Source organism: Ictalurus furcatus, chromosome 16 (assembly GCF_023375685.1).
Source record: "Ictalurus furcatus strain D&B chromosome 16, Billie_1.0, whole genome shotgun sequence".
NCBI lineage: Eukaryota > Metazoa > Chordata > Actinopteri > Siluriformes > Ictaluridae > Ictalurus > Ictalurus furcatus.
In genome coordinates this window covers 23,558,399-23,582,911 of record NC_071270.1, presented here as the reverse complement: position 1 = coordinate 23,582,911, position 24,513 = coordinate 23,558,399, and the positions used below count along the sequence as shown (strand labels likewise).

The following is a 24,513-nucleotide window of genomic DNA, read 5'->3' as shown; positions in this document are numbered from 1 at the left end:
AATTAATATCGCTTATTAGTAAATTTCAAAAACAATCCATGGAGGCAGTACATTCCAACTTCTTCGGTCTTGTTGTTGAAATATGCTGAAACTGTGAGGCATTTTTTTGATTCGGCCAAATGCCGATAACTTCTAGGAAAAGTCATGTGACCTAAATCGTGTGCAATCTTTTCAAAGGCAACTATTCATCTCAAACGACGTCAGACACATCAGTCAATCTAACAAAAAAAAATATAGATGCTGCATTAAATATATATATATATATATATATATATATATATATATATATATATATATATATATATATATTCCTTTACACCAAATCAACGATATTAGTGTTTAAAAAGAGCCGTTGATTGATAGCAACAGAAACCGCAATGATATAATAGGGTACATTGTTGGATGTACAAGGTGACATACTAAATAATAAAAATAATTTGATTTCATTTTTACCTGATGTTACTGGTGTCGTTGATGCACAGTTACTGAAATGGCTACGACTCTTACGTTGCCCACTCCATATTATTAGCTATCGACACTGTATTGCCAAATGTATGTGGACACTCGAGTTCTTCCACCGCCAACCTCGGCGAACCGTATCTTTATAAATAGATGTGCTTTGTGCACAGGGGGATGCATTGTTATGCTGGAACACGCTCGAGTTCCAGTGAAGGGAAATTGTAATGCTATAGAATATACAAAGACATCCTATACAATCGTGTGTTTCTAACAGTTTGGGGCAGAACCGCACATGGGGCGTGATGGTCAGGCGTCCACATACTTTTGGACGAAGAGTGTATATCGCTTCTGCGCAAAAAACTACAAGTGTCTTGGTGGACTGGTTTAGTTTGGTCGAACTGTTCCTGTAGATTTATCTCTAAAAGACTTCTCGAGTATTGGGAAACAATTTAAAAGTCCAAGTAACTACTAATGACGTGCTGAAAAACAACCGCAAAGAAATTAGAACGGAAAGCCTCCCTGGATGCTGTAAAACTTAGCATAAATCTTTTTCGTAAATTAAATACACCCCACACACACACACGAAATTCACTCAAACAACCCGTGCACTGAAGATTTCCTGATTGTCATTGATAAAAGTGTCTCTTGCGTCTCTACAGCTCCCCCCGGAGGCGAGAGTACAGGTCCTCCTGATCCACCTTCGACGTGTCTCCGTGCCAGCGATGGTAGGCGAGCAGTGCTGCGTTACGTGCCGAGAGTGCGCTCATCTCCATCGATGACGCTGCCCACTCGATGGGGCTAAGGTAATAGAGGTTGTCGTGGAGGATGAAGGATGGAGCTCGACGCTCTGGCGCTCTGTATAACGGACATGCCAGCCAGGGCTTCTCCACCACGCGCTCTCGCGAGACAAACAGCATGCTCAGCTGCTCCTCGGTCAGGGACTCGGGAGAATAGACCCTCCACATTGCCGTCTGGCTGGCCGGAGGCCGTGAGTAGCCCGGCATGATGTGGACAGGGTCCATGGCGCACAAGCTGGAGATGCCCAGTTTCTCGTTATCGGTGGTCAAAACGTCAGAGGCGAAAAACTCGCTCGGTTTCCGGCTGGCGTCCAGATAGGACACGTTGAGACGCCCGAGGACTAGCGTAGTCACTACATGGTGGTAGCGCCCGGATAAGTGTGAAGGCAGGGGAGGAGAGAAGCCCGAGAAACTGATATCGGACAGACCCTGGTGGAGGGGCGTGGCCAAAATCACAATGTCGTAAAGGGTGTGGGCGGAGCCGGAATCACCGACGTAGTTCACTTCGTAAAATTTTGCGATGGTGCCTGATTGTAGAAACAAAGAAGTTCAGCAAGGGAGACGTCAGGGTGAACTGCCATCTCAAGATACAGTTGTGTGCAAAAGTTTGCACACCCGCAGGACAAAAATGAAGCATTTAAATTTACAGAAACAGGGCACGGTTTTACAGATGTTTATGAATTTCTCTCTAATATCTTACATATTTGTCGCTTGATAATGTAATCTACGAAGCCTCCGATGACACTAAATGTCTTGAATAAAATTCCCGTCACTATATCCGACAGCTGAATTATCCACGTCTTACAGAAAATCTGAATCTCTGTCAGTAGCTGATATAAAATTTAAAAAAAAAATTCAAAAGAGAGGGAGAGAGAGAGAGAGAGAGAGCTGTACCGCTTTTCAAGGGCCTCGTTTTGAGAGCGATGTTGGTCACACGCGCTGGAATGAGTTCGGCTTTGCTGTGATACAGAAGCCCAGAGCAGACTCGCTTATTACCTCCATCCACAGCCCAGAGGCCCGAGTCAGCGCACGATAGGGACACGGAACCTGCACAGGAGAAATTACAGTGGGAAATTACTGTCCAGTGGTGTTTCTTCTGGACTATCGGACGTTTCTTCCCCTCCTCCACTTATACAGTGAAGAGACAAGTTATCACCACCAGCTCTGTGTTTAGCTTTAAGGTTTGAAATTTACACTCATTTGTTTGTTATATAATAACATCTTTTAGGAAAGACTACAAAACTACAGCAACACTTAAGCAGATCGATCCTTGCCTAATGCTTAAGCACTCTTAAAAAGTATCCTGGTTTGCGCAGACGTACCGACAAAGGCGTGCAGGCGAACGCTCTGTACATAACTGGCACGTGCTATCGGGGAGACGATTTCGTTGATGAAGACCTGAGAGAAACCCTGAGCCAGCATGGCCTCCTCCAGCGTCTGGTTGAGCAGAGCCAGTAACCCGTCTCCACCCGTGGCATGCAGAAGTCGCTCAACACTCGAGAACGAGTAGCCGAACTGCTGGTACTGATAAATCCTGTCAGGACGAGACGAGATATCGGTGTTAAAGGAACGGTTCAGCGGATAAATGTTCATCATTCCAAAAGGAACACCGGCAGCATCTTCCTACAGTAAAAGTAACCTGATTAAACGCTGTCGAAGCGGTTTGTTTAATATCAGAATCGGTTCTGACAAGAACCTGCTGATGATTGGACTGTTGCTGATGATTGGACCTCAAGTTACACACCCCAGTGCAGATGTATTTAAGGACTGCACTTTATATTACAGATGAGAACGATTCACCTCATGAACTTGTCCAGAATCCCCTCCACCCACATGTGCATGCGGATCGCGTTGAAGCCGTAGTGCCACAGCATGCGGAGGAAGTTCACGATGAACCAATCGCTCTCCTCGAATATCAGCTCCTTCCCGTCAAAGATGGCCATTTTCGAAGGGACTTCAGCACGAAATGACAGACCTGACGGAGGAGCGGAGAACTTCGATATTCACGATCGTTAGTTTGAACACATCAACAACAACAAAAGGAGAGACAGAGATAGAGACTCTATCTAGAAACCAAGTTCATAATTTATTTAAGATGCTTGAATGAAACATCTGGACAGCGACACTCATGATCGGTGATGATAATTATAAGTGTGTGATTTCACTTTAAGAATCAGTCGGTTTTAATGTTTGTATTTATTTGATATAAACACAAACAGACACCGACACCGTTTACATGGACAGCAGTAGTCTAATTATTGACCTTAATCAGAATAATATCTTATTCAGAATAAGGTGTTTACATGAGTTGCTTTTAGAATATTCCTTTCATGTACGTGTTGTATAACATAATTAGATTAACGGCACACATCATTACGTCACCGCGCCACGCCGTCCCCGCCAGAATTTCACATATCGACGTACAGTTCGTCTTCGTTATGGTACCGTATACAGTTTTGGGTGTTTTTCATTTTACGAACGCTTCAAGTGCAGTTAATCAATTGTCATGCTATACGTGCAAATAGACGACTGCTTGAAGCCGTGGGCTGTGTCCCAAACCGCATACTTACCCACTATATAGTAGCTGAAATACATGTATTTCGCCTACTATATAGCAGGTAAGTACGTGGTTTGGGATGCAGTCGTGCTCTCTTGTTTGCCGTCAAACGGTTGAACGCTGCCGTGTGTGTACGTGTCCTGTCGCAAAATGCGGTGAAAACTCACACGACGTTAATAGTGTGATTAAGGTGTGTACATGTCTGTAGCGCACTTCGATAATGCCACTAAAATAGGAATACTCCCCATTCCACATACTTTGAGTATGTGAGGTCATCAGAAATCGCTGTTTACATGCTAGTTTCTTAATCAGAGTATCGTCTTAATATCGGATTATTGTTGTTCATGTAAACGTACTGATTGTTATACTGTTTAAGTTGCAGGACCTTCTATCCTATTATGTGTGCGTGTACGCATGGGTATGTAATTCAGAAAAATCGAAACTCGCCTAGTCGATCCACAAAGTGCTTCATATGCAAATTAAGCGGGTGTATAACCGAGCCTCCCATTTCATAATCTCGTCCATCGATGTTCTCCGTAGCGAGTCGTCCTCCGACAGTGCCAGCTTCATACACGTCGATCTTGACGCCGGGCCCAAACTCCTGCCTGAGGAAATAAGCTGCCGCTGTCCCTCCGATTCCGGCTCCGATGATGGCTAAAAGCGGTAAAGCAAAGCCACGGTCAGTGAATACTCTCAGAATATAATATAATGTGCTGTGCTGGAGTCTTAGAGCTAAGCCGAGAGACCATTTCTCTGTAGTCTCGCCAGGCAAACTGCGAAAACCTCCATTCATGACTAAAGTGAAAAGAAGAAATGCTTTCTGGGAACACAGACTTCCACTATAGCTCCGGGACAAAACTACAGAAGCAAATGTCAGACAACAAACACGCCTTGACTGATGGATCACCATTTGGTCTAAGATTACAGGCGGCATGATGTGAGGTGTATTAGATTAGATTAGATTAGATTAGATTAGACAGAGAGAGAGAAAAATTGCTCACCAATTTTCTTTGGCGGTTCTCGTAGCTCGGAGGTAGAGGCGAGAGCCCGGTGTCCAACCTGACAAAATACGAGGAATAGAAGCAGCGATAGGGTTCTCACCGACATGATGACGGTTTAGATCTTCACAGGTATAAACACCTGAGAGTGGGGGGAGGAGAAAAACAACATGCAAGTGGGTTCAAATCAGTGCAATGTGAACTCCTCTATGTCACTGCAAATCACTGCAATGTGAACTCCTGGATAGTCTGATGAACTGTCTGATGAAGCTTGTCTGATGAAACTTGTGTATCTTATCTGTATCAGTAATTCAGACTTTTTTTTTTTCCATATCAAAGGTCACAGCAACTTCATAGCGACATATAATGACCCATAAATACAATGTATTCACTAACAAACTGTACTTTTACATAATAAACCAAGGCTGATTTCAATTTCAGTCAACAATATTAAAGCGTATAATCTGAGCAAATCTGATTCTCCATGTGACAAATAAAATCTCCGCCTGTTTTCCCAAGTTCCTGCACCTGCACTCAGACAAGTCGCAGCAAACTAGCTTGACAAGTTAGTTAGTTAGTTAGCTATCTAACTAACCGAACTTACCTAAATAACTAGGCAAAGAATATTGTCTTTTGTTGCATTTGTATAGCTCCCAACCGCTTCTAACGACAAACTGGTCGTGTTTACACAAAGAAACGAGTTAGCTAGCTAACTAATTTGGAAGTTATTTTCCCCAACCTGTATTTCAAACTATCCCGCCTCCGCTTCTCTAGGATTGGCTTGTCGTTTCTAATACGTGCACTTCGATTGGCCAGTCCTTCATAGTCTGACAGCTGAAGAACCAATCAAAGTGCAGGAGATAGATTCGGCGACTGTACACCGCAACTCGGGTTAACATTGTAAAAATGGCGGTTGTTGTTGTTTTTTTTTCTTCCCCCCCCTTTCTATTTATTTATTTCATAGTAGTTTGTCTTTTTTTCCTCCTTACATAATAAGTACAACAGAGCCTATACAGACTATCCACGCGTTTACGACTTATTCCAGTCCAGTCGGAGGCGGAAACGCACCGTCCGCCATTAAACTAAACAGACGACGAAGAAGAATGCAAAGGGCGGAAGTAACGCATTCATTAATCCGGAAGCGGCATGGTGTAACCCTGTCCCTCATGCCTTCGCTTTCTAAGAGGTGACCTTACAGAATATTCATCGATAATTTAAAAATTATTTTATTCAAGGACATTTTATGTGACTCAGTGAATGCTGCATTGTTTGGGTTCTTATTTATTTCGCTCTTACGGTATGTTAGCGTAGCTACACACGTCAGGACCGGTTAGTTTTATTGCCAGATCTTACATTATTCAGTGGTTTATCTAGGAATAAATAGGGAATAATGGCGGAGGCGCAGCAAGCACGAGTTCAGCACGCTGTGGAGGAGATGGTGCAGAGCCTGGAGCGGGACCACATCCGGAAAATGCAGGTAACATCACTCACCTGGTGTGATTATTATACACCGAGCCACTGTCCCACTGTTAGTGCTGTAATACAGCAGAAGAACCACCACCATCATCATCATCATCATCATCATCATCATGTTTACACCTTGCTTTCATCATGTAAAGAATTATGAATGATCAGATCCAGATTTTACACCTGTTCTTTCAATAAAGTTGACTGCAAAAGTTTGTACACCCCTGGAGCAATATAAGGCACTTTGTTAGGTTTCTTAAATGTTCCTTAGAAGAAATGTCAACTGGTGCATACTGAAGACAAAGTGATATCCATTAAAAAGTTTGCATCTTCTCTGCTGTGCGTGATGTAAACAGGGCCGGATGGTATAAATGGATCGGCAGGGGACGAAACCGCTTCCTCGCCTGAGGCCCGAGAGACTCGTGGCAAAACTTGGACGTCTTTTGAAAACATGTCGAAAAACAAACACTTCATTTTTCTCTCCTTACGTTTTTTTTTTTTGGTAGATAGATAAAATTGTGTAAGCATTCGGTCATCTTTACACCAACTAACTAACTTATGTTCTCACTTTGTTTTTGACCTGGATAATGATATTAATCTGAACAGATCTAACCTGTTTAAATGTGACTTTCAGGGTCGGATGTTCAGGTGCAGCGCAGAATGCTGCGAGCATACGACGGACTCTATGAGTAAGGTTCACGAGTGTATAGAGCGCTGTCACACACCTCTGGCTAAAGCGCAGGGACTGGTTACTAATGAGCTGGAAAAGTTTCAGGTAAGTGCACATCGACGCGTCCACGCTGAGGCATCTGTCCGTCAGTAACACGGATGCGAAGTGAAGATGATTTTGTACAGTGACGTCGGGGGCAGTCCATCTCAAATGGTCCCATAATTGTAAAGCTGGTTGCTTGACCGTTTATAATTATCCTAATTTTTTTTTTTTTTGAGTGATTTACCTCTATGTATCGGCATTGCAAAGCCACCCGTTTTTGTGTTGTAATTTTGCTTGGTTTAATCACGACGGCCATCTTTGTGTCAATGCACACAACGAATTTTTGTTATACAGCCGTTTATGGAACCCTCGATATCTCGGCTCAGGATGGTCCTAGCTCCTTGGAACAAAAACCGATCTCTAGAGCACATTCCATTCTTGTCCCTTAGACTTAAAACTTCAGTCGAAATATAATGCTTCAAAAAGTCAGAATATAAGCCTCAGTCTTAATTGTTGGTTTTGCGTTGCCAATACATAGAGGTAATCACTCGATGAAAAAAGAAAAAAAAAAAAAGGGAAAATTGAAAAATAGTCGAGCAACCTATATTGGACCACTTAAGATGGAATAAACCGTCTTGCTTTAGTCATGGAGTCCTGGGACATTTCATAGTAAGGGTATCTCTTTTGTTTAAAAAATCCACAAAAATACTCTGCTCTCATAGATATCAAACAACTGCAAACAAAACACAGGTTTATCCAAAAATAAATCTTTGTTGAATTCATATGAGGAAAAATATATTTGAAGAATATTCCCATTGTTTATTTATTTATTATTATTATAATTTTTTTAGTACACCTGGGTGACTAGGAACAAGGAATTGATTAAAAGATTAAAAAGATAAAGAAAATGACATAATATTTTAAAATACAAGATCACTGAAACATTGTATGTATTGCTAATTATCCGAGCGTTTAATATCGACCGTTTTGTCTTTCAGGATCGTCTCATGCGATGCACTATGAACTGCAACGATAAAGCCAAAGACCTGTTCGACTCGGGGGCGAAGGAGCCTGCGGTGCGCGCTCTGATGGAGAAGTGTGTGGGCAGCTGTGTGGACGATCATCTCAGCCTGCTGCCCAGTATGACACGCCGCCTCAAGGAGAACCTCGATTCTATACCACAGTGAGCGGCCAGCTTTTAAACACCGGATATTCGGTGACGAATACAGTATGTGAAGGATCAGTCACAGAAAGCTCGAGCTTCACGGTGGACATCACTTCTTCATCACCGTTACTGTACTGTGACTCGTCAGCATCAGCGTGTTGTGATCCGTGTCTGCCTCGACCGCTCGTTTTTGTACGGACAATAAAACAGTTACAGTGAAACGAAACGATCTGGTTGTTTTGAATCTGAAACGGGAACGCGTCCGGAAAGTTCCGCTAAATATTTAGCGTTTATAAAAAAAAAAACCTTTTCAGACTTCGAGAAAGAATAAGAATCTTCATCCAAAGGGATAGGAAAAGATTTTATGCATCGGTCATTTGCGTAAGAAACGATCATGTGGTGTTCATGAAAATCCAGTTATTTATGTTTACTCTTGAGCTTGTGTAAATTTACCCTATAAGGACACTCGCTAACGTGAAACTCGACCGACCGGCTTCAAATCGGATCGTACGAACGTTTTGTGAAACTTGAAGGAAAGCACTTCAAAACGATCTGTATATCGAGACAAATAAGACTAGCCATTCGATTAGGATAAAAGTAATGGCACCCTATAAAAGAAGCACGGGTTAGCGTGTCGACAGTAGCCGACGTGCTTCGATGGTCGAGCCGCGTTACTGGAACGCTCCACTCTGTTGCCTTTTATGGCGTTTTGTGGGCGTGGCTGAATGCAAATGAAAACGCTCTAACGTATGGCTGATCTGCATTTATCAGTAGACGCGTGAGTATGAAGAAAATCAGCACTTTTTTTTTTACCTACGGGACGCGATGCTTTAACCGTCATCGAACCTGTACATCACCTGTGGGTTTGTTTTTGTGGATTTTTTTTGTTTTAGTAAGGTAAATACGGTTTCTCATAAAAGGGAAAAAAAATCCTGTATGGACACAGAAAGAAGTATTTTCTTGCATCTTTGCGAATAGTAAAACCAAACAGAGACGAGGTGTTGAAGTCGATACAAAGTGCCTGTTTTTCATCAGTTTATTTATTTTTTGGCGATTAGGCTCTGGTCTGATCACGCACCCCAGACAGTGCTGATTAGATCCTCGTGCCTGAACGTGATGGTGTTATTTTGGCCCATAGTGCACACATCATCATCTACATTTAACCAAGACACATTCATCGTCATGTGTACATATTCACAATATAATTACAGAAAATATGAAATGGCCAATTGTTCATAAAGTGATGTCTGTAACTTGGAATAGAGCTGCACTGGAAGAAAAAGCACCAGTTTCTTTTTCTTTTAAACAGTACAAAAAAAAAAACCAAAACACCACCACACTGAATAAATAGGAATGCCTGGCAAAATCAAAACCATATACAGTATGAACAGACACAAGAATACAACAGTGAACTTTGTACAAAACTCATTTCTATAACAGAAGAAGTAAAAGTATAACATGCACTCACTGTGCCTGTGGTTTGTTTTGGGTTTACTTATACCAAAATAATAATAAAAAACATTCAGAAATAAATATAAAAGTAAAATAAAACAAATTAATACAATCTATATACAGTTGGTTTTTTTTTTTGTTTTTTTAAAAAAAAAAAAGTAAAAATAACGCAAGCTATAGAAAACTGATGGTAAAAAAGTGAGCGAGCTGGAAGCGGGACGTGATGATGATGTCACAAGATCAGGACGGAGCTGATTGGCTGGAGGGTCACGACTTGCTGCGGGCGCTGCTTTCTGATTCGCCGGTGTCGGCCCGGCGCTCGGGGGAGGGGGAAGTGTACAGGAAGTTACAGCAGACATAGAGTGGGAAAGACAGGAGACGGCTGTCCAGGTTCATCACCACATACTCCTATATATATATATATATATATATAATATATATATATATATATACACACACACACACACACACACACACACACACACACACACACAGAGCTCTGAGTTCCTGTTTAGTGTTCTAACTACTCAAACACACTTTAAAATTCACCCAAATCTTTTTTTTTTTTTAAATATTGAACGATAAATTTCATTCAACAGATAGAAACGCCCTCTACCCAACACAACTTATACTAAATCAGTGTTGCCTGGCCTACATTTGCATACTGAAACCTGATTGGCTCGTACTGTATGATGCAATAACACGCCGAACACAGACATGGATTTTTCCCTGAGATTTTCAGCTTCTCCTACTTACATTATGTGTTCAAAACGTGCCTTTCTGATGTAGCTGAGGGCTGTGTGTATTACCCATGATGCACTGCGGGTGTACAGCGGGTTGTACACCATGGAACGGCTGTGAGCGGTTTACGCGAAACATTCAAATGACTCGATCTGTGACATGCGTGTAGCTGGAAAGCACGTCTTCAGCATAACGGGTCAGGTTTCTACAAACGATAATTAGCTGATTAGCATGCTAAGCGGGTTATTAGCCTGCTCCCAAGAAGGATGCAAAATCTGACTCTCCACCGACACTTTAGTGCAGTTTCTATGTACGTTCTTGTAAGAAATAACGTGAATAAGAATGCCATCATATACTGTATATGAAGGGTGGACCTTAACCTAAAAGTGGGTGTATTCGTGACAAACCTGATCCTTCTCCAGAGTGAGCAGCTGGTAGCCTGTAGATCGGCTGCAGATCAGTTTGCCGCAGCTGTCGAACGACGCGAGCCGTAACCTGTCCAACAAACGAGAGAGAGAGAAAGAGAAACACGGCAGAAAGGACGATGAAATGAACAGCTGTAAACAAGATACAAAACCTAAAAAAATGCAGTACATGGCTAGAAACTTCGTGTGGTTTGTGTGAAGAAATCACTCGTACAGAGCAGCCCAGTGCTTTAAACAGCAAATATTGCAACGAACGTGATACAATTATAAATATAGTCACAAGCAGCGATCGTAGGGGTCCAAGCACCCTTTACCATTAGGACCAAACTTTAATGCTATAATTATTGCTAAAGAGCCTCATATTGATCAGTGGCAACCGTAAGGTACTAAACACACACAAAAAAAAAAAAACTCAATGTGTTCACCATTTTAAGCAGGCAAACCTCACCTACACACACTGTTGGATATATCACAGCGAAGTACTATAGAACAACATAATCATATATACTGAGTTTTCAAGGTCAGAAGAACAGTCTGTACAGGATTTCTCAGAGTTTTTGTTTGTGATTGTTACGCACCAAAAATGCTCGTTTTTTCTCTCTCCAAATTTGTGATGCAACTTGCACGAAACTGCATGAAATAGTTTCGCACGTTCTTTCGCAGTGATGTTTGATGGTAAACGAGATCTTTTAGCTGTACTCATGTTCGACGCACGTGAATCGAAGAGTATCTTAGAAATCAAACGGTATCTAATAGTGTTAACTTTTATTTAATTTGAAAAAAAGATCTGAGTAGCTCCCTCTAGTGGCCGATTTTTGCAAGATTTCAGAAAACATTAAAAAGTGACTACAGGTACGAAACATACCATTTATGTTCCTCTAAAACAGGCTAATGCTTAACCTGTCAAATGCCCGCTGAAAGCCGATCGGCTGATGGGGACCGTTACAGTGCCCCCCATTGATAAAACATGCTCCTCAAAATTAGGTACTGTTTTTTTAAGTTTCTTGAGAATCCACAAAAATCCTTGATGAACGTTCGATACCAAGAGGAGAGGAGTGAATATGTTCAGTTAACAGCATATTGACCTTAGGAAGGATGCTGACACGTTTGGATTATGGCAACCGTGAGTTATGTGCTAGTTGAGAAACTTTCTCTCATAAATATTGGCACTCGTTAGAATCGTAGGTGTATCGGAGAAAAGTGAAAAGCTACAATCAAGTCAGTTTTTGCCCACGGTAGGTTATTTTTCCAGGCGGCTCACCTGAAAGCAAGGTGTCGTCGTGGCTGTAGGCTGACCGCGCCCCCGCATGGCTGACTGAGCGTATTCCTCTTGAACACGATGAAGCGGTTGGTGTAGGTGACCAGCAGATCGAAGCCGTAATTAAAACCGGTCCATCTCCAGCAGTACTGAGGATGACATTCTCACGTTACACTCACATTCTCACTTCGACTCGTAACACTGCTATATCAGTAGACTTACATCTCCATCTTTGTTCAGTTTTCGACCGCAGCGCATGCTGTTCTGCTCAAATTCCTCCTTATTGGCCTCTTGAGGTCTAGCACGTGCATAGGCACATAGAGATGACACAAATTAAGACATTAAAATCTAAGATAAAGGAGATCTGCCTTGATATAAGAGCCTTGGCTAGGAAACATGCATTTTGGTAGGTTAACTTCTCCGTCCGAACTCCGTCCAATCAGTAATTGTCATCAAACTTTTTCCCCCCATGCTAATCAGATCAGTCCTCGCCTCTTTCTGGCCAAACGTCTCTAGCCCTGTAGCTAATCTCCGGTCCGATGAGCTTCCATCAACGAAATACTTTACGTTAACGCATGTGATTAGAGGATTTGCCCCAGAAGCTCTGCTGGCTCTTGTTTAGAAAATTACAATGGTGCTTGGAAGTTTGTGAACCCTTCAGTATGTTCTATACATCTACATAAATATGACCTAAAACATCATCTGATTTCCAGGGATCTATCTAAAGTCTTATTTTCACAACACATGTTTGTGGAAGTGTATCATGACGAGAAAGGACAAAGCCTCTAATATCCAAAAAGAACATTGTTATAAATCATGTGGACAAGCCAGAAGGCTGTTGGAAAAAATGTTTTGTGGATAGACGAGACCAAAATAGAATTTTTTTTTTAGTTTAAATGAAGTGTTATGTTTGGAGAAAGGAAAACACTGGATTCCAGCATAAGAACCTTATCCCATCTGTGAAACATGGTGGTGGTAGTGTCATGGTTTGGGACTGTTTTCCTGCATCTGGTCCAGGACGGCTTGCCATCATTGATGGAACAACGAATTCTGAATTATACCAGCGAATAGTAAAGGAAAATGTCAGGACATCTGTCCGTGATCTGAATCTCAAGAGAAAGTGGGTCATGCAGCAAGACAACGACCCTAATCACACAAATCGTTCTACCAAAGAATGTTTAAAGAACAATAAAGTTAATGTTTTAGAATGGCCAAGTCACTGTCCTGACCTTAATCCAATAGAGATGTTGTGGAAGGACCTGAAGCGAGCAGTTCATGTGAGGAAACCCACCAACATCCCAGAGTCGAAGCTGTTCTGTACTGAGGAACGGGCTAAAATTCCTCCAAGCCGATCTGCAGGACCGATCAACAGTTACCCCAAACGTTTATCTGCAGTTATTACTGCACAAGGCGGTCACACCAGATACTGAAAACAAAGTTTCACACACTTCTGCCACTCACAGATATGCAATATTGGATCATTTTCCTCAATAAATAAAAGACCGAGTATAATATTTTTGTCTAATTTATTTAATCAGGTTCTCTTGAGCTACTTTTAGGACTTGTGTGAAAATCTGATGATGTTTTAGGTCATATTTATGCAGAAATATACAAAATTCTACAGGGTTCACAAACTTTCAAGCACCACTGTGGAGTCACTGGATATAAATATAAATAGTGACATACCGGTGTGGCTGATGTGCGATTTGGGGTCTGTTCTCACTCACCCGTTGTCATTGTCGTGCTCGGTTCGAAGCATGGCGAACCACTGCTGCTTGTATATCCTGGACAACCAGTCTTAAAATAAGAGCAGAGAGAACAGATCCAGGAAATGACAAAAGTGTTGCTGATATTCAGACTAGTTAAGCAGGTTTCGGCATGTAAAGTCTCTTGATGACGTGAAATCTTTTTAATACGTCACAAACGAGGATAAAGGAAACACCAGGTACTTAACACGTCGTGGCTGATTGAATAATTTCAGGTTAGTGGGACATTTTTCGCCGACCTGTTCCTGTAAAACGTGCGGCGCTACAGGATTTGAATTTAGGCAGCACCGATGAGACGCGTTAACCCGTTTGGGCTTGACGGTGAGATTACGGTGAAGCCGCAGTTATCGGAGTGGGTGCAGGGATCTTACCGGGCGGAACGATGTTATCCCTCTCGAGGATGCGGGCCGACGCCAGGTCGTTGATGATGTACTGCAGGCGGATGTGTCTGAAGACGGGGGTAAAAGGCGAGCCCTGGTCCGTGCACAGAAACGGCTCGTCCTCTCCAAGCTCTGTAGGAGAACCCACACGGCCAGTCAGAAACTTGAACGTATATAAACAACTGAATGAAACTACTGCTCTCTTAGTGAGGTTGAAATTTAACACTACTTGTTTTTTTTTTTTGTTTTTTTTTTAAATGGACAGAGTACAGTACAGCGATTATAACAAATGTAAAAGTGCTGTATTACAACCAGAAATTCTTGAGTGGTTCTAACCAAGCTCCTCCTTTGTAAGATTTGATGAGGACTGTAGCGCAGGCTTCAGCTCGGAAACTATACAGCGTTAAATTACAGCAACACCAACAGGAGGATCTGTAAAACTAGACCTGACCAGCAGGAGGTGCTCATGCACAGTATTAAAATCATCCATCCAACCATCTTCCATACCGCTTATCCTACACAGGGTTGCGGCGGAGCCTGGAGGTGGGAGACGGGGTGCCAACCCATCGCAGGGCACAATCACACACATTACGGACAATTTAGAGATGCCAATCAGTCTACAGCGCATGTCTTTAGACTGGGGGAAGAAACCCGGAGGAAACCCCCGAAGCACAGGGAGAACATGCGCACACAGGGTGGAGGTGGGATTCGAACCTCCAGCCCTGGAAGCCACCGTGCACCCCGGGTTTTAAAATCAACGCAAACATTTTGGAAAATAAATCGGCGTTTGACTTGATTCGAAAGGGGGGTTTCTGATCTCACGTCACGTTTGAGCTACGACGTGGGAAAAGACACGCAAAGCTCGTCTAGTCCTCATGCCGCAAAAGCTCAGCCGGTAAACTGTACGCTCAATCCTACCACGTAATCTCGTTTAAATACTGTCGATGGTGTGAGCAGCCGTTACGTAATCAGGGTCGTATCCTGAATTTGGGAGTTGAGAAAACCTTCCCGAGTTTCCAAGGTGGAATTCCAAGTTGGGGGTGTTGAGGTAGTTCGAATTACAAGCTTCAGTCGACCCCAGTGAAAAAAAAAAACCTGGTAATATAATAATACGATTTATACACCAAACTACAACTAATTCCATGTCCCTCTCAACAGACAGACTTTAAAGTGTCGTAAAGTGATGACATCATGCCACCAACACGACTGAATGCAAACATACCGCTTCTTCTTTTACACAGCCACGTATCTGCATCGACCAGAAGCTGCTTGATGGGACCATCCCACGACGGATTGAGCTGCAGGAACATCCACTGTACGATCACAAGACCGAGAAAGGGCGATTAAATAACCCGGATACGACACGACCGAGCTGGTTTAACGGCTTGTTAACGTCAGGACGGACGAACCTTCTTCAGAGCGGTGTACACGTCCATCTCGACTTGCATGACAAAAAGATCCGAGGACTGAATCAGCTGCTCGATGATTTCCACCCTTGGTAAACGCGAAAACGTTAAAACGTGCAGAATACGGAAATCGAGGTAGAAATGTGTGAATTAACGAGACGGACAAGATACCCCAGCTCCTTCATGAGGTCCACGTTTTGATGAGTCATCAGGTTATTGAGAAGCCACTCCAAACACCTGTAAAGCACATACGCACTCGGATCATTATGCTACATAGAGAACCAAAAAATAAACAAATGGAAAGAAAAAAAAAAAAAAAAAAAACGAAACTGACTTCTTCGTGACCGAGTCCAGGCCGTACATGTTAGCGGCGGCGTAGAAACCGCACACCGTCTTCACGCTTATGTTCTCCTTCATGGATTCACCACACTGCTGGATTAGCCCATCCTACACACACACACACACACACACACACACACACACACACACACACACACACACACACTACAGAATCAGTTACGGAGATTCTGAACGATGTCACGACACAGTGATTTGCATCGTGTTTAGATATGAACCATTAAAAGCGAACATCTTACTCATGATCTACACAGACAGTGGACAAGGAGACATCAAAAGGCTGTTCACGGGCACTTTCACACCCGTTAGACAATCTTCCGAATCCGAGTCGGAGTGAAATTTATGAGTTTCGTTTTTTTTGATTCGTTTACTATTTGATCTGGTGTCACATGACACACAATTAAATAAATATAAAGGCAAAAAACAAAAACAAAACAAAACAAACAGGCATACAGGGCTGAAAACACAGCATAAAACTCACTGATCAGAAACATAGCGATGGAAAACGTTAAACAGATCTTTGGCGTGTGAGTCAAGCGAACAAATATGAATAAATTTAAAAAAAAGATACGGAACGAGCGCTAAGTATATTTGTAAAATATTTGGTGCACCACATCCAGCGATTATTTTCTCTTTTTGTTCAAATCTTCAGACCACAATGTCGTTTCTGCAGAGCTACAGCTCTGTCCTACAGCTCGGACTAGCAGCTCACGCCTACAAGATAGAAAAAAAAAACAAAACAAAACACACGGCATGTCCGGCTCACGTGCTGCAGCCGAGTCGATTCAGAGTCGAATCAGTTTCTCACTGCGCTACAGTTCACTCGGAAGTAGACCGAGACCACGTCTCGATGCCAGACGCTCTTTGACCAGATGATTTGGTCCGCAGCTGAGTGTGTGTGTGTGTGTGTGTGTGTGTGTGCGCGTGTGAGTGAGTGAGAGAGTGTGAAAAGATACAGAAACTTTGACAGACACACACTGCACTACAGCAGAAACTCGCCGTGCCGAACAGCCGTGGGAACCAAAGTCAGTACGGCTGTGTGGAACGGTGCTCATATTTACAGTAGAGGTCATAAGTTTACGTACCCACCTCACAGAATCATCAAAATGTTATGAATTTTAAAAAAATAAGAGGGATTTGTTGTCGCATTGTTATGGATGCGACATTTTTTCTGTTACAGATGTGACATTTTTTTCCATCATGGATATGTTCCCTGTTCCAGATGTGAGGTTTACCCTGTAACAGATCTGACGTTTTATTCAATCGTGGATGTGATACGTTCCAGTTACAGATACGACATCTTTCCTGTTATGGATGTGACGTATTTCCTGTTACAGATGTGAATTTTTCTTTCAATCATGGACGTGATGTTTTCCCTTTGATGGATGCAAAGTTTATTTTGCTACAGATGTGACATGTTCCCTGTTACAGATGTGAGGTTTTCCATGTAAATGTAGCATCTGAAGGGCAGTACTAAATGAAAAGAAACAACAACAACAACAACAACAACAATTTACACCGATCATCCTGTTCAAAAAGTTTACACCCCCCTGGCTCTTCGTGTCGCCTTCTTGAGCGTCAGTGAACGTGTGCACCTTTTGTAAATAGTCGTGTACGAGTCCCTCGGTCGTCCTCAGTGTGAAAAGACGGATCTCGGCATCATAGAGTTGCTGTTGGAAAGGGCTCAACTATGCAGAAGGTGCTGGAAAAGCACAGAATGTGCAGGACCTGGAGGATTTGTTTGAAGAACAGTGGGCAGTTTAAGTGCTCAGGACAAACAAGGGACTCATGAAGAACTATCACAAAACATGCAATTTTTATGATCCCTATTATTATTATTATTATTATTATTTTGCAGATTCTGCAAGGTGGACATGAACTTACGACCTCAACTGTAGATACAGTTAAATGTAGGAAAATCTGAGCTTCCTGTTGAAATAAAGCACACTGACCAGCTGGAGCATGCAGGCAGCCGCCAGGATACTGACAACTCGGCTGGGTTTGATCAGAACATCGTCTCTGTAGAGCGAGCCAAACACCACCTGAAGAGCTATACACACACACACACACACACACACACACACACACACACACACACACAAACACACAATCTCCAGCTTCCTGATTCAGCATTGACAGAGCAGAGAGAAGTCTGTGTAAATGTAAAACACACAGGGTCTTCCACTTTTACGCCGTCCCACCTTCAGTGTCGATGTTCTGGTCTGGGATCTCCAACTGGATGACCATCATGTTGGATTCCTTCCAGGAGCCGCTGAACATGCTGGAGAAGTATCCCGACTGCACAGAGAACAAGACGGACGAGACAGACGTGACGAGCTTCATGTCTGACACGGAAAAAGAGCTTACCTTTTCATATCGTGACGGCTGAACGTTTTAGCACAGTTATTATATTAGAGATAACACGTCGACACGTGGCTTCTCCTGATTGGTCAGCAGTTTAACCGTAAACGAACCTCATTTGGCAGGGTCTCATTTGGGATACAGCTTCAAACACGATCCTTTCCTTGTTTACTGCTTAAAGCTCTTGTAGCGGAGAGAGAGAGATGACGGACGCGGTCATGTCACGTGACGTGATCTTGCTAAGCTTAACCAAAGAAATGATTATTTTGACCCTTGACGCCTTCGATCGACGTCCGAGTGACAGACTAACATACTACATAGAGTTCTAATCTAACACTAGTCAGATTTAGTCATATTTTCCAATTACAGCACACCTTGAAGTGTTTTATTCTTTACTGGTTTCACAGCAATTTACCAACCATTACAATTTTTTAATTTATTAAATCAACGACACACTTTTTATCCGTTTATGGTTACATCCGAGGTAAAAACAAGTTCATTCGTGTCATCACGTTCGTTAGAACAGCCTCTCTTCTCTCTCTTTCTGTCGCTGTAGTAACAGTCGCACGTCGCTGACACTGGAGACTCCTTACATAAACGCTAAATAAGCGTCTCCTCGTATGTAAACTTCAATATGTCAATGATAACACTTTAAAAAAAAAAAAAAAAAAAATTGTTTTTAACGTTTTTATGTGAAATGCCTGTCATACAAGTCCCTGTGTAAATCGTTACTATGGAAACAATAAGGAACGACCAATCAGAATGGAGGATTCAACAGCGTTGTTGTTATATTTAGTAACGCAAGGTGAAGAGAGCACTCTACCTGACACAGGTAAACTTTGTGCAGGTTCCACTCCTGGCCGAGCGCGCAGATCCGGATGTCGCTGTTCTCTCCGTTCAGGAACAGCGTCTGATAAATGTACTTGGACGTGCTCTTCAGCTTTTTCCTGTTCCAGCCCGGGCAGGGAAAGCAAAGGGGAAGCAAGAGGAAAAGAATCTCAGAGCAGAGAGTGTATCAGGTATTCATTCATTTAGACATCGCTACAGGAACCTGCTCTGGAATGTTAGAGCACTTTAATCCAGATGTGTGTTTTAGACAGCGATGTGAGACAGAAAGTCTCCACATGCTGGTAACACCAACGTTAGATAAAAATGTTGACTGGCATCAAAATTACAGAACATGGCACATAGAGTCAGGGGCAAAAGTTTGCACCCCCAATGGTTTTAAAAGTGTTTTCTCTCTATTTTACAATTAAAACGCAAGTTAAAAAAAACCAAACAAGTACAATGAAATCCATCAAGCCATCTATCAAACGATCAATCGATCCATCCATCCATCAACTGTTTCATTCATCCATCCTTCCTTCAATCCATCCTTCCATCAGTCCGTCCATGCTTCCATCAACCAATCCTTCCATCCATCAATTGTTTCATCCGTCCAGCCAGCCATCCTTCCATCAATCGATCGATCCATCCATCCATCCATTGTTTTATCCATTCATCCATCAGTCCGTCCATGCTTCCATCAATCAATCCATCGATCCATCAATTGTTTCATCCATCCATCCAGCCATCCTTCCATCAATAGATTCATCCATCCATCCATCAATAGATTCATCCATCCATCCATCAATCCTTCCATCAATAGATTCATCCATCCATCCATCAATAGATTCATCCATCCATCCATCGATCCTTCCATCAATAGATTCATCCATCCATCCATCAATAGATTCATCCATCCATCCATCGATCCTTCCATCAATAGATTCATCCATCCATCCATCAATAGATTCATCCATCCATCCATCGATCCTTCCATCAATAGATTCATCCATCCATCCATCCAGCCATTCGTCCATCAATAGATTCATCCAGCCATCGATTCTTCCATCCATCCGTCCATCCTTCCTTCAATAGATTCATCAACCCATCCATCCTTCCTTGATTGTTTTAATTAATACATCACTAGTAATACCGTAACATACACCATTTTATTATTTTCTGATAAAGAAAAAAATCTGCGAAGCCCCATGCATTAAACATGTTAAGCGTGTGCAACCTTTTGCACTTAACTGTTTGCTAGTGTGGCTTTCAACGATTTCATCCACGTAATGATGAACGTACACCATTGACAATTTTCCAATTTTTCTGTTCATACTAGGATTATTTTGCGACTGTGAGTGTGTGTGTGTGTGTGTGTGAGACCTGCAAGGTGTGTCCAGCAGACTGTCCTCCTCCTCTGGGTCACTATCATACTCGCATTGTGAGCTTCGTTTCCTTTTCTTGCACTCGCAGGTGTGTGTGCTTCCAGTGCAGTGCGGTTGCGTCGTCTCGCCGAGGCGCTGGGGAGCGGCTTGGAAGCGACTCCCGAGCGACCCCATCCTTCTCCGACCTGCCGAAAACACACACCGGCAAAACACCTGAGAGTGTATACGAGCGTATTGCGCAAGAATTTATCGTACTAGAGCACTACTGCGAATCTATATACAAGTTTTTAATATTTGCTGCACTTACAACAGATTTTGTGTTGAAAATTTACAAAACATGTGGTGATTTCTTGGTTCAACAATAATGAAATGATTCGACAAAAGATTTTCAGTAAAGGTCTTTTCCTTGAGTGTCTCTTCACAGTGAAATAAACATCTCAATTCTACCACTGACAATAAAAAGAATACATTTTTGGTTTCATTTTGATTAAATATGCATACAAGTATAAACCTGCATATAAGTGAGTACACAACTCACATGTTTGTAAATATTTGATGATATCTTTTCATGTGACAACACTGAAGAAATGACACTTTGCTACAATGTAAAGTAGTGAGTGTACAGCTTGTGTAACAGTGTAAATTTGCCGTCCCCTCAAAATAACTCAACACACAGCCATTAATGTCTAAACCGCTGGCAACAAAGGTGAATACACTCCTAAGTGAAAACGTCCAAATTGGGCCCAATTAGCCATTTTCCCTCCATGTGTCATGTGACTTGTTAGTGTTACAAGGTCTCAGGTGTGAATGGGGAGCAGGTGTGTTCAATTTGGAGTCATCGCTCTCACACTCCCTCATACTGGTCACTGGAAGTTCAACATGGCAGCTCATGGCAAAGAACTCTCTGAGGATCTGAAAAAAAGAATTGTTGCTCTACATAAAGACGGCCTAGGCTATAAGAAGACTGCCAAGACCCTGACACTGAGCTGCAGCACGGTGGCCAAGACCATACAGCGGTTTAACAGGACAGGTTCCACTCAGAACAGGCCTCGCCTTGGTTGACTAAAGAAGTTGCGTGCACGTGCTCAGCGTCATATCCAGAGGTTGTGTTTGGGAAATAGACGTATGAGTGCTGCCAGTATTGCTGCAGAGGTTGAACGGGTGGGGGGTCAGCCTGTCAGTGCTCAGACCATACGCCACACACTGCATCAAATTGGTCTGCATGACTGTCGTCCCAGAAGGAAGCCTCTTCTAAAGATGATGCACAAGACAGTTTGCTGAAGACAAGCAGACTAAGGACATGGATTACTGGAACCATGTCCTGTGGTCTGATGAGACCAAGATAAACTTCTTTGGTTCAGATGGTGTCAAGCGTGTGTGGCCAGGTGAGGAGTTTGCCTACAGTCAAGCATGGTGGTGGGAGTGTCATGGTCTGGGGCTGCATGAGTGCTGCCGGCACTGGAGAGCTACAGTTCATTGAGGAAACCAGGAATGCCAACATGTACTGTGACATACTGAAGCAGAGCATGATCCCCTCCCTTCGGAGACTGGCCCGCAGGGCAGTATTCCAGCATGATAACGACCCCAAACACACCTCCAAGACTGAGGGTGAAGGTGATGGACTGGCCAAGCATGTCTCCAGACCTAAACCCTATTGAGCATCTGTGGGGCATCCTCAAACGGAAGGCGGAGGAGCACAAGGTCTCTAACATCCACCAGCTCCGTCTTGTCGTCATGGAGGAGTGGAAGAGGACTCCAGTGGAGAACCTGTGAAGCTCTGGTGGACTCCATGCTCAAGAGGGTTAAGGCAGTGCTGGAAAATAATGGTGGCCACACAAAATATTGACACTTTGGGCCCAATTTGGACATTTTCACTTAGGTGTGTACTCACTTTTGTTGCCAGCGGTTTAGACATTAATGGCTGTGTGTCGAGTTATTTTGAGGGGACGGCAAATTTACACTGTTCCACAAGCTGTACACTCATTACTTTACATTGTAGCAAAGTGTCATTTCTTCAGTGCTGTCACATGAAAAGATATAATCAAATATTTACAAAAACGTGAGGGGTGTACTCACTTTTGTAAGATACTATATATATATATATATATATATATATATACATATAGTATTCAACCCCCAAACTCAGTACTTAATGGAGCATCCTTTTGCCTTGATAACCTCTAATAAGCGATACCGGAAAGCGCTGACAAGCTTCTGACCCCTCTCTCGTCGAACCTTAACCCATTCTGCTCACGCAAAAGCTCATTGAGGTTTGATGGCTTCTGTGTTGCAACTGCTTTCTTTAAATCACGCCAAAGATTTTCAACAGGATTTAAACCTGGAGATTGAGAAAGCCATTCCAGGACTGATTCCTTCACCAAGCTTTGGAAGTGTACTTGAGATCACCGTCTTGCTGGAGAGTCCAGGTATCTCCGAGGTTCAAGTTCACCACAGAAGGCATAACGTTCCTCCTCAAAATGTTCCGGTGCTTCGGTGAATCCATGACGCCCGTCACATGGTCAAGCTTACCAGTTCCTGCAGCAGAAAAACATCCCCACATCGTTACTGACCCACCTCCGTGCTCGACCGTCGAGATAGCATTCGTTCTGGCCTTTCTTGCGCCAAACCGCGGATCCATACGGCCAAACAGTTCCAGTTTAACTGCGTCCCAGAACTCAAAGCCTGTTCAAATTTCTTCTGGAATATTCCAGTCGACCCGTCTTGTGCTACTTGATCGAGAGTGGCATGCTTTCCTGGAGACCAGCCATGAAGTCCTTAAGTGTTCATCTTCTTATGGTTGCCATGGACACATCAGGTCGTCTTGTACGTCTTTTGCAGTCACACTGGGGTTTTTCTTCATCGTCCTGATGAGATCACCAAAGCCTCTAGACGACATTTTGGACTTTCTCCAACAGTCAGGAAGGCTTGCTACCACGCCATACGGTTTGAACTTCCGTACAACGCTTCCAATGGTGTCTCCAGGAACATTCAAGGCATTGCAAATTCTATACACCCGTCGCCCTTTTGGTGCAATGGCATTCTCATCTCCAGCTTTTGTGACAGCTCCTTAGTCTTCACCGTGAACAGGTCCCTGGATGGTGTTTATAGAAAAACATATCACAGCTGAAGCGCATGAAGGCTCGCTATTGAGTTCCCAATGAGTTAATCATGTTTTTAACCCAACTTTAGGTCATCGGTACAGACTAGCAGTAGGTTAGGAAATCAGCAGTATTAATATAGGGGTTGAATAATTGTGACATGGCGGAATGAACAAAATATCCTGCACGGCTAAAATACTACATCGTTCATTGTCTTTGTACTTTTTTTTTTGATAAAGATATCACTTAAAGCAAAATCTATCTCTGCAGAAAAGTTTAAAGTTAAAAATCCTTTTTTTTTTGGGGGGGGGGGGGGGACGTTGGGGGTAATATTTCTGATTGAAACTGTAATTGCTGAATTGTAATATTTAGTTCTTTATTAATTATTCTTTTTTAAAAATTCCTCTACTCACATGCAGTAGTTTGTTTAATTTTAAATACTTTCCCCTCCCAGATATATAGATAGATAGATAGATAGATATATTTTAAAAAGCTCATATAATGTTATAGAGGTGAATTGTTACTCTTTAGTTACCCAACAACAAACAGCACAGCGAAGATAAATAAGGAAAATTGTCAACAACCTAGATCCCACTGTATGTATCCCATTCTGATGAAATGATGTGAATGAATATGAAATTAATTGGAAGATTAAATCTCTTTCTGACCTGGAAATCCACTGCAGGAAGAAACACTGCGCTGTTAATCAGGCTGGAATTTCCTCTCACACTGCACAGCACAAAGCTACACCGGTCACTGACACTTATTTAGAACTAAATTAAACATTTAGCGTTTCTGTAACAGTCTAATTTATAATCATTTATCTACATGGCTGGAAAATCCAAAGATCGCTCCTACTGAACAAAAGCGAACACCATCAAACACAACAGTTTCTCTCTTCTTC

General features: G+C 42.6%; 3 protein-coding genes across 6 annotated transcripts; 1 reads left to right on the top strand and 2 right to left on the bottom strand.

Annotated features, from left to right (window-relative positions):
- Positions 1-295: 295 nt before the first annotated feature.
- On the bottom strand, positions 296-5,927 carry pcyox1 (prenylcysteine oxidase 1). Of its 3 annotated transcripts, none has more exons than XM_053645409.1 (7): positions 5,416-5,927; positions 4,815-4,953; positions 4,261-4,467; positions 3,057-3,231; positions 2,579-2,790; positions 2,151-2,303; positions 296-1,783 (listed from the first exon to the last, which is right to left on the bottom strand). In XM_053645409.1, exons 2-7 carry the CDS (start codon positions 4,918-4,920, stop codon positions 1,113-1,115), a joined length of 1,524 nt encoding a protein of 507 aa, XP_053501384.1. In that variant the 5' UTR covers positions 4,921-4,953; positions 5,416-5,927; the 3' UTR covers positions 296-1,112. The 3 variants fall into 3 exon arrangements, with proteins under 3 accessions (XP_053501384.1, XP_053501385.1, XP_053501386.1); XM_053645410.1 differs by having other exon boundaries at positions 5,551-5,927; XM_053645411.1 differs by having other exon boundaries at positions 5,801-5,927.
- On the top strand, positions 5,922-8,381 carry fam136a (family with sequence similarity 136 member A). Of its 2 annotated transcripts, XM_053645415.1 has the most exons (4): positions 5,922-5,997; positions 6,186-6,288; positions 6,913-7,053; positions 7,989-8,381. In XM_053645415.1, exons 2-4 carry the CDS (start codon positions 6,202-6,204, stop codon positions 8,175-8,177), a joined length of 417 nt encoding a protein of 138 aa, XP_053501390.1. In that variant the 5' UTR covers positions 5,922-5,997; positions 6,186-6,201; the 3' UTR covers positions 8,178-8,381. The 2 variants fall into 2 exon arrangements, with proteins under 2 accessions (XP_053501390.1, XP_053501389.1); XM_053645414.1 differs by having other exon boundaries at positions 5,977-6,288.
- A 781-nt stretch (positions 8,382-9,162) lies between these two features.
- gmcl1 (germ cell-less, spermatogenesis associated) lies at positions 9,163-24,507 on the bottom strand. Its single transcript, XM_053645412.1, has 15 exons — positions 24,278-24,507; positions 20,510-20,696; positions 19,125-19,248; positions 18,142-18,238; positions 17,893-17,990; positions 15,918-16,030; positions 15,755-15,820; positions 15,587-15,671; positions 15,400-15,490; positions 14,169-14,309; positions 13,759-13,828; positions 12,254-12,329; positions 12,035-12,180; positions 10,756-10,843; positions 9,163-10,015 (listed from the first exon to the last, which is right to left on the bottom strand). Exons 2-15 carry the CDS (start codon positions 20,683-20,685, stop codon positions 9,875-9,877), a joined length of 1,512 nt encoding a protein of 503 aa, XP_053501387.1. The 5' UTR covers positions 20,686-20,696; positions 24,278-24,507; the 3' UTR covers positions 9,163-9,874.
- Positions 24,508-24,513: the final 6 nt, after the last annotated feature.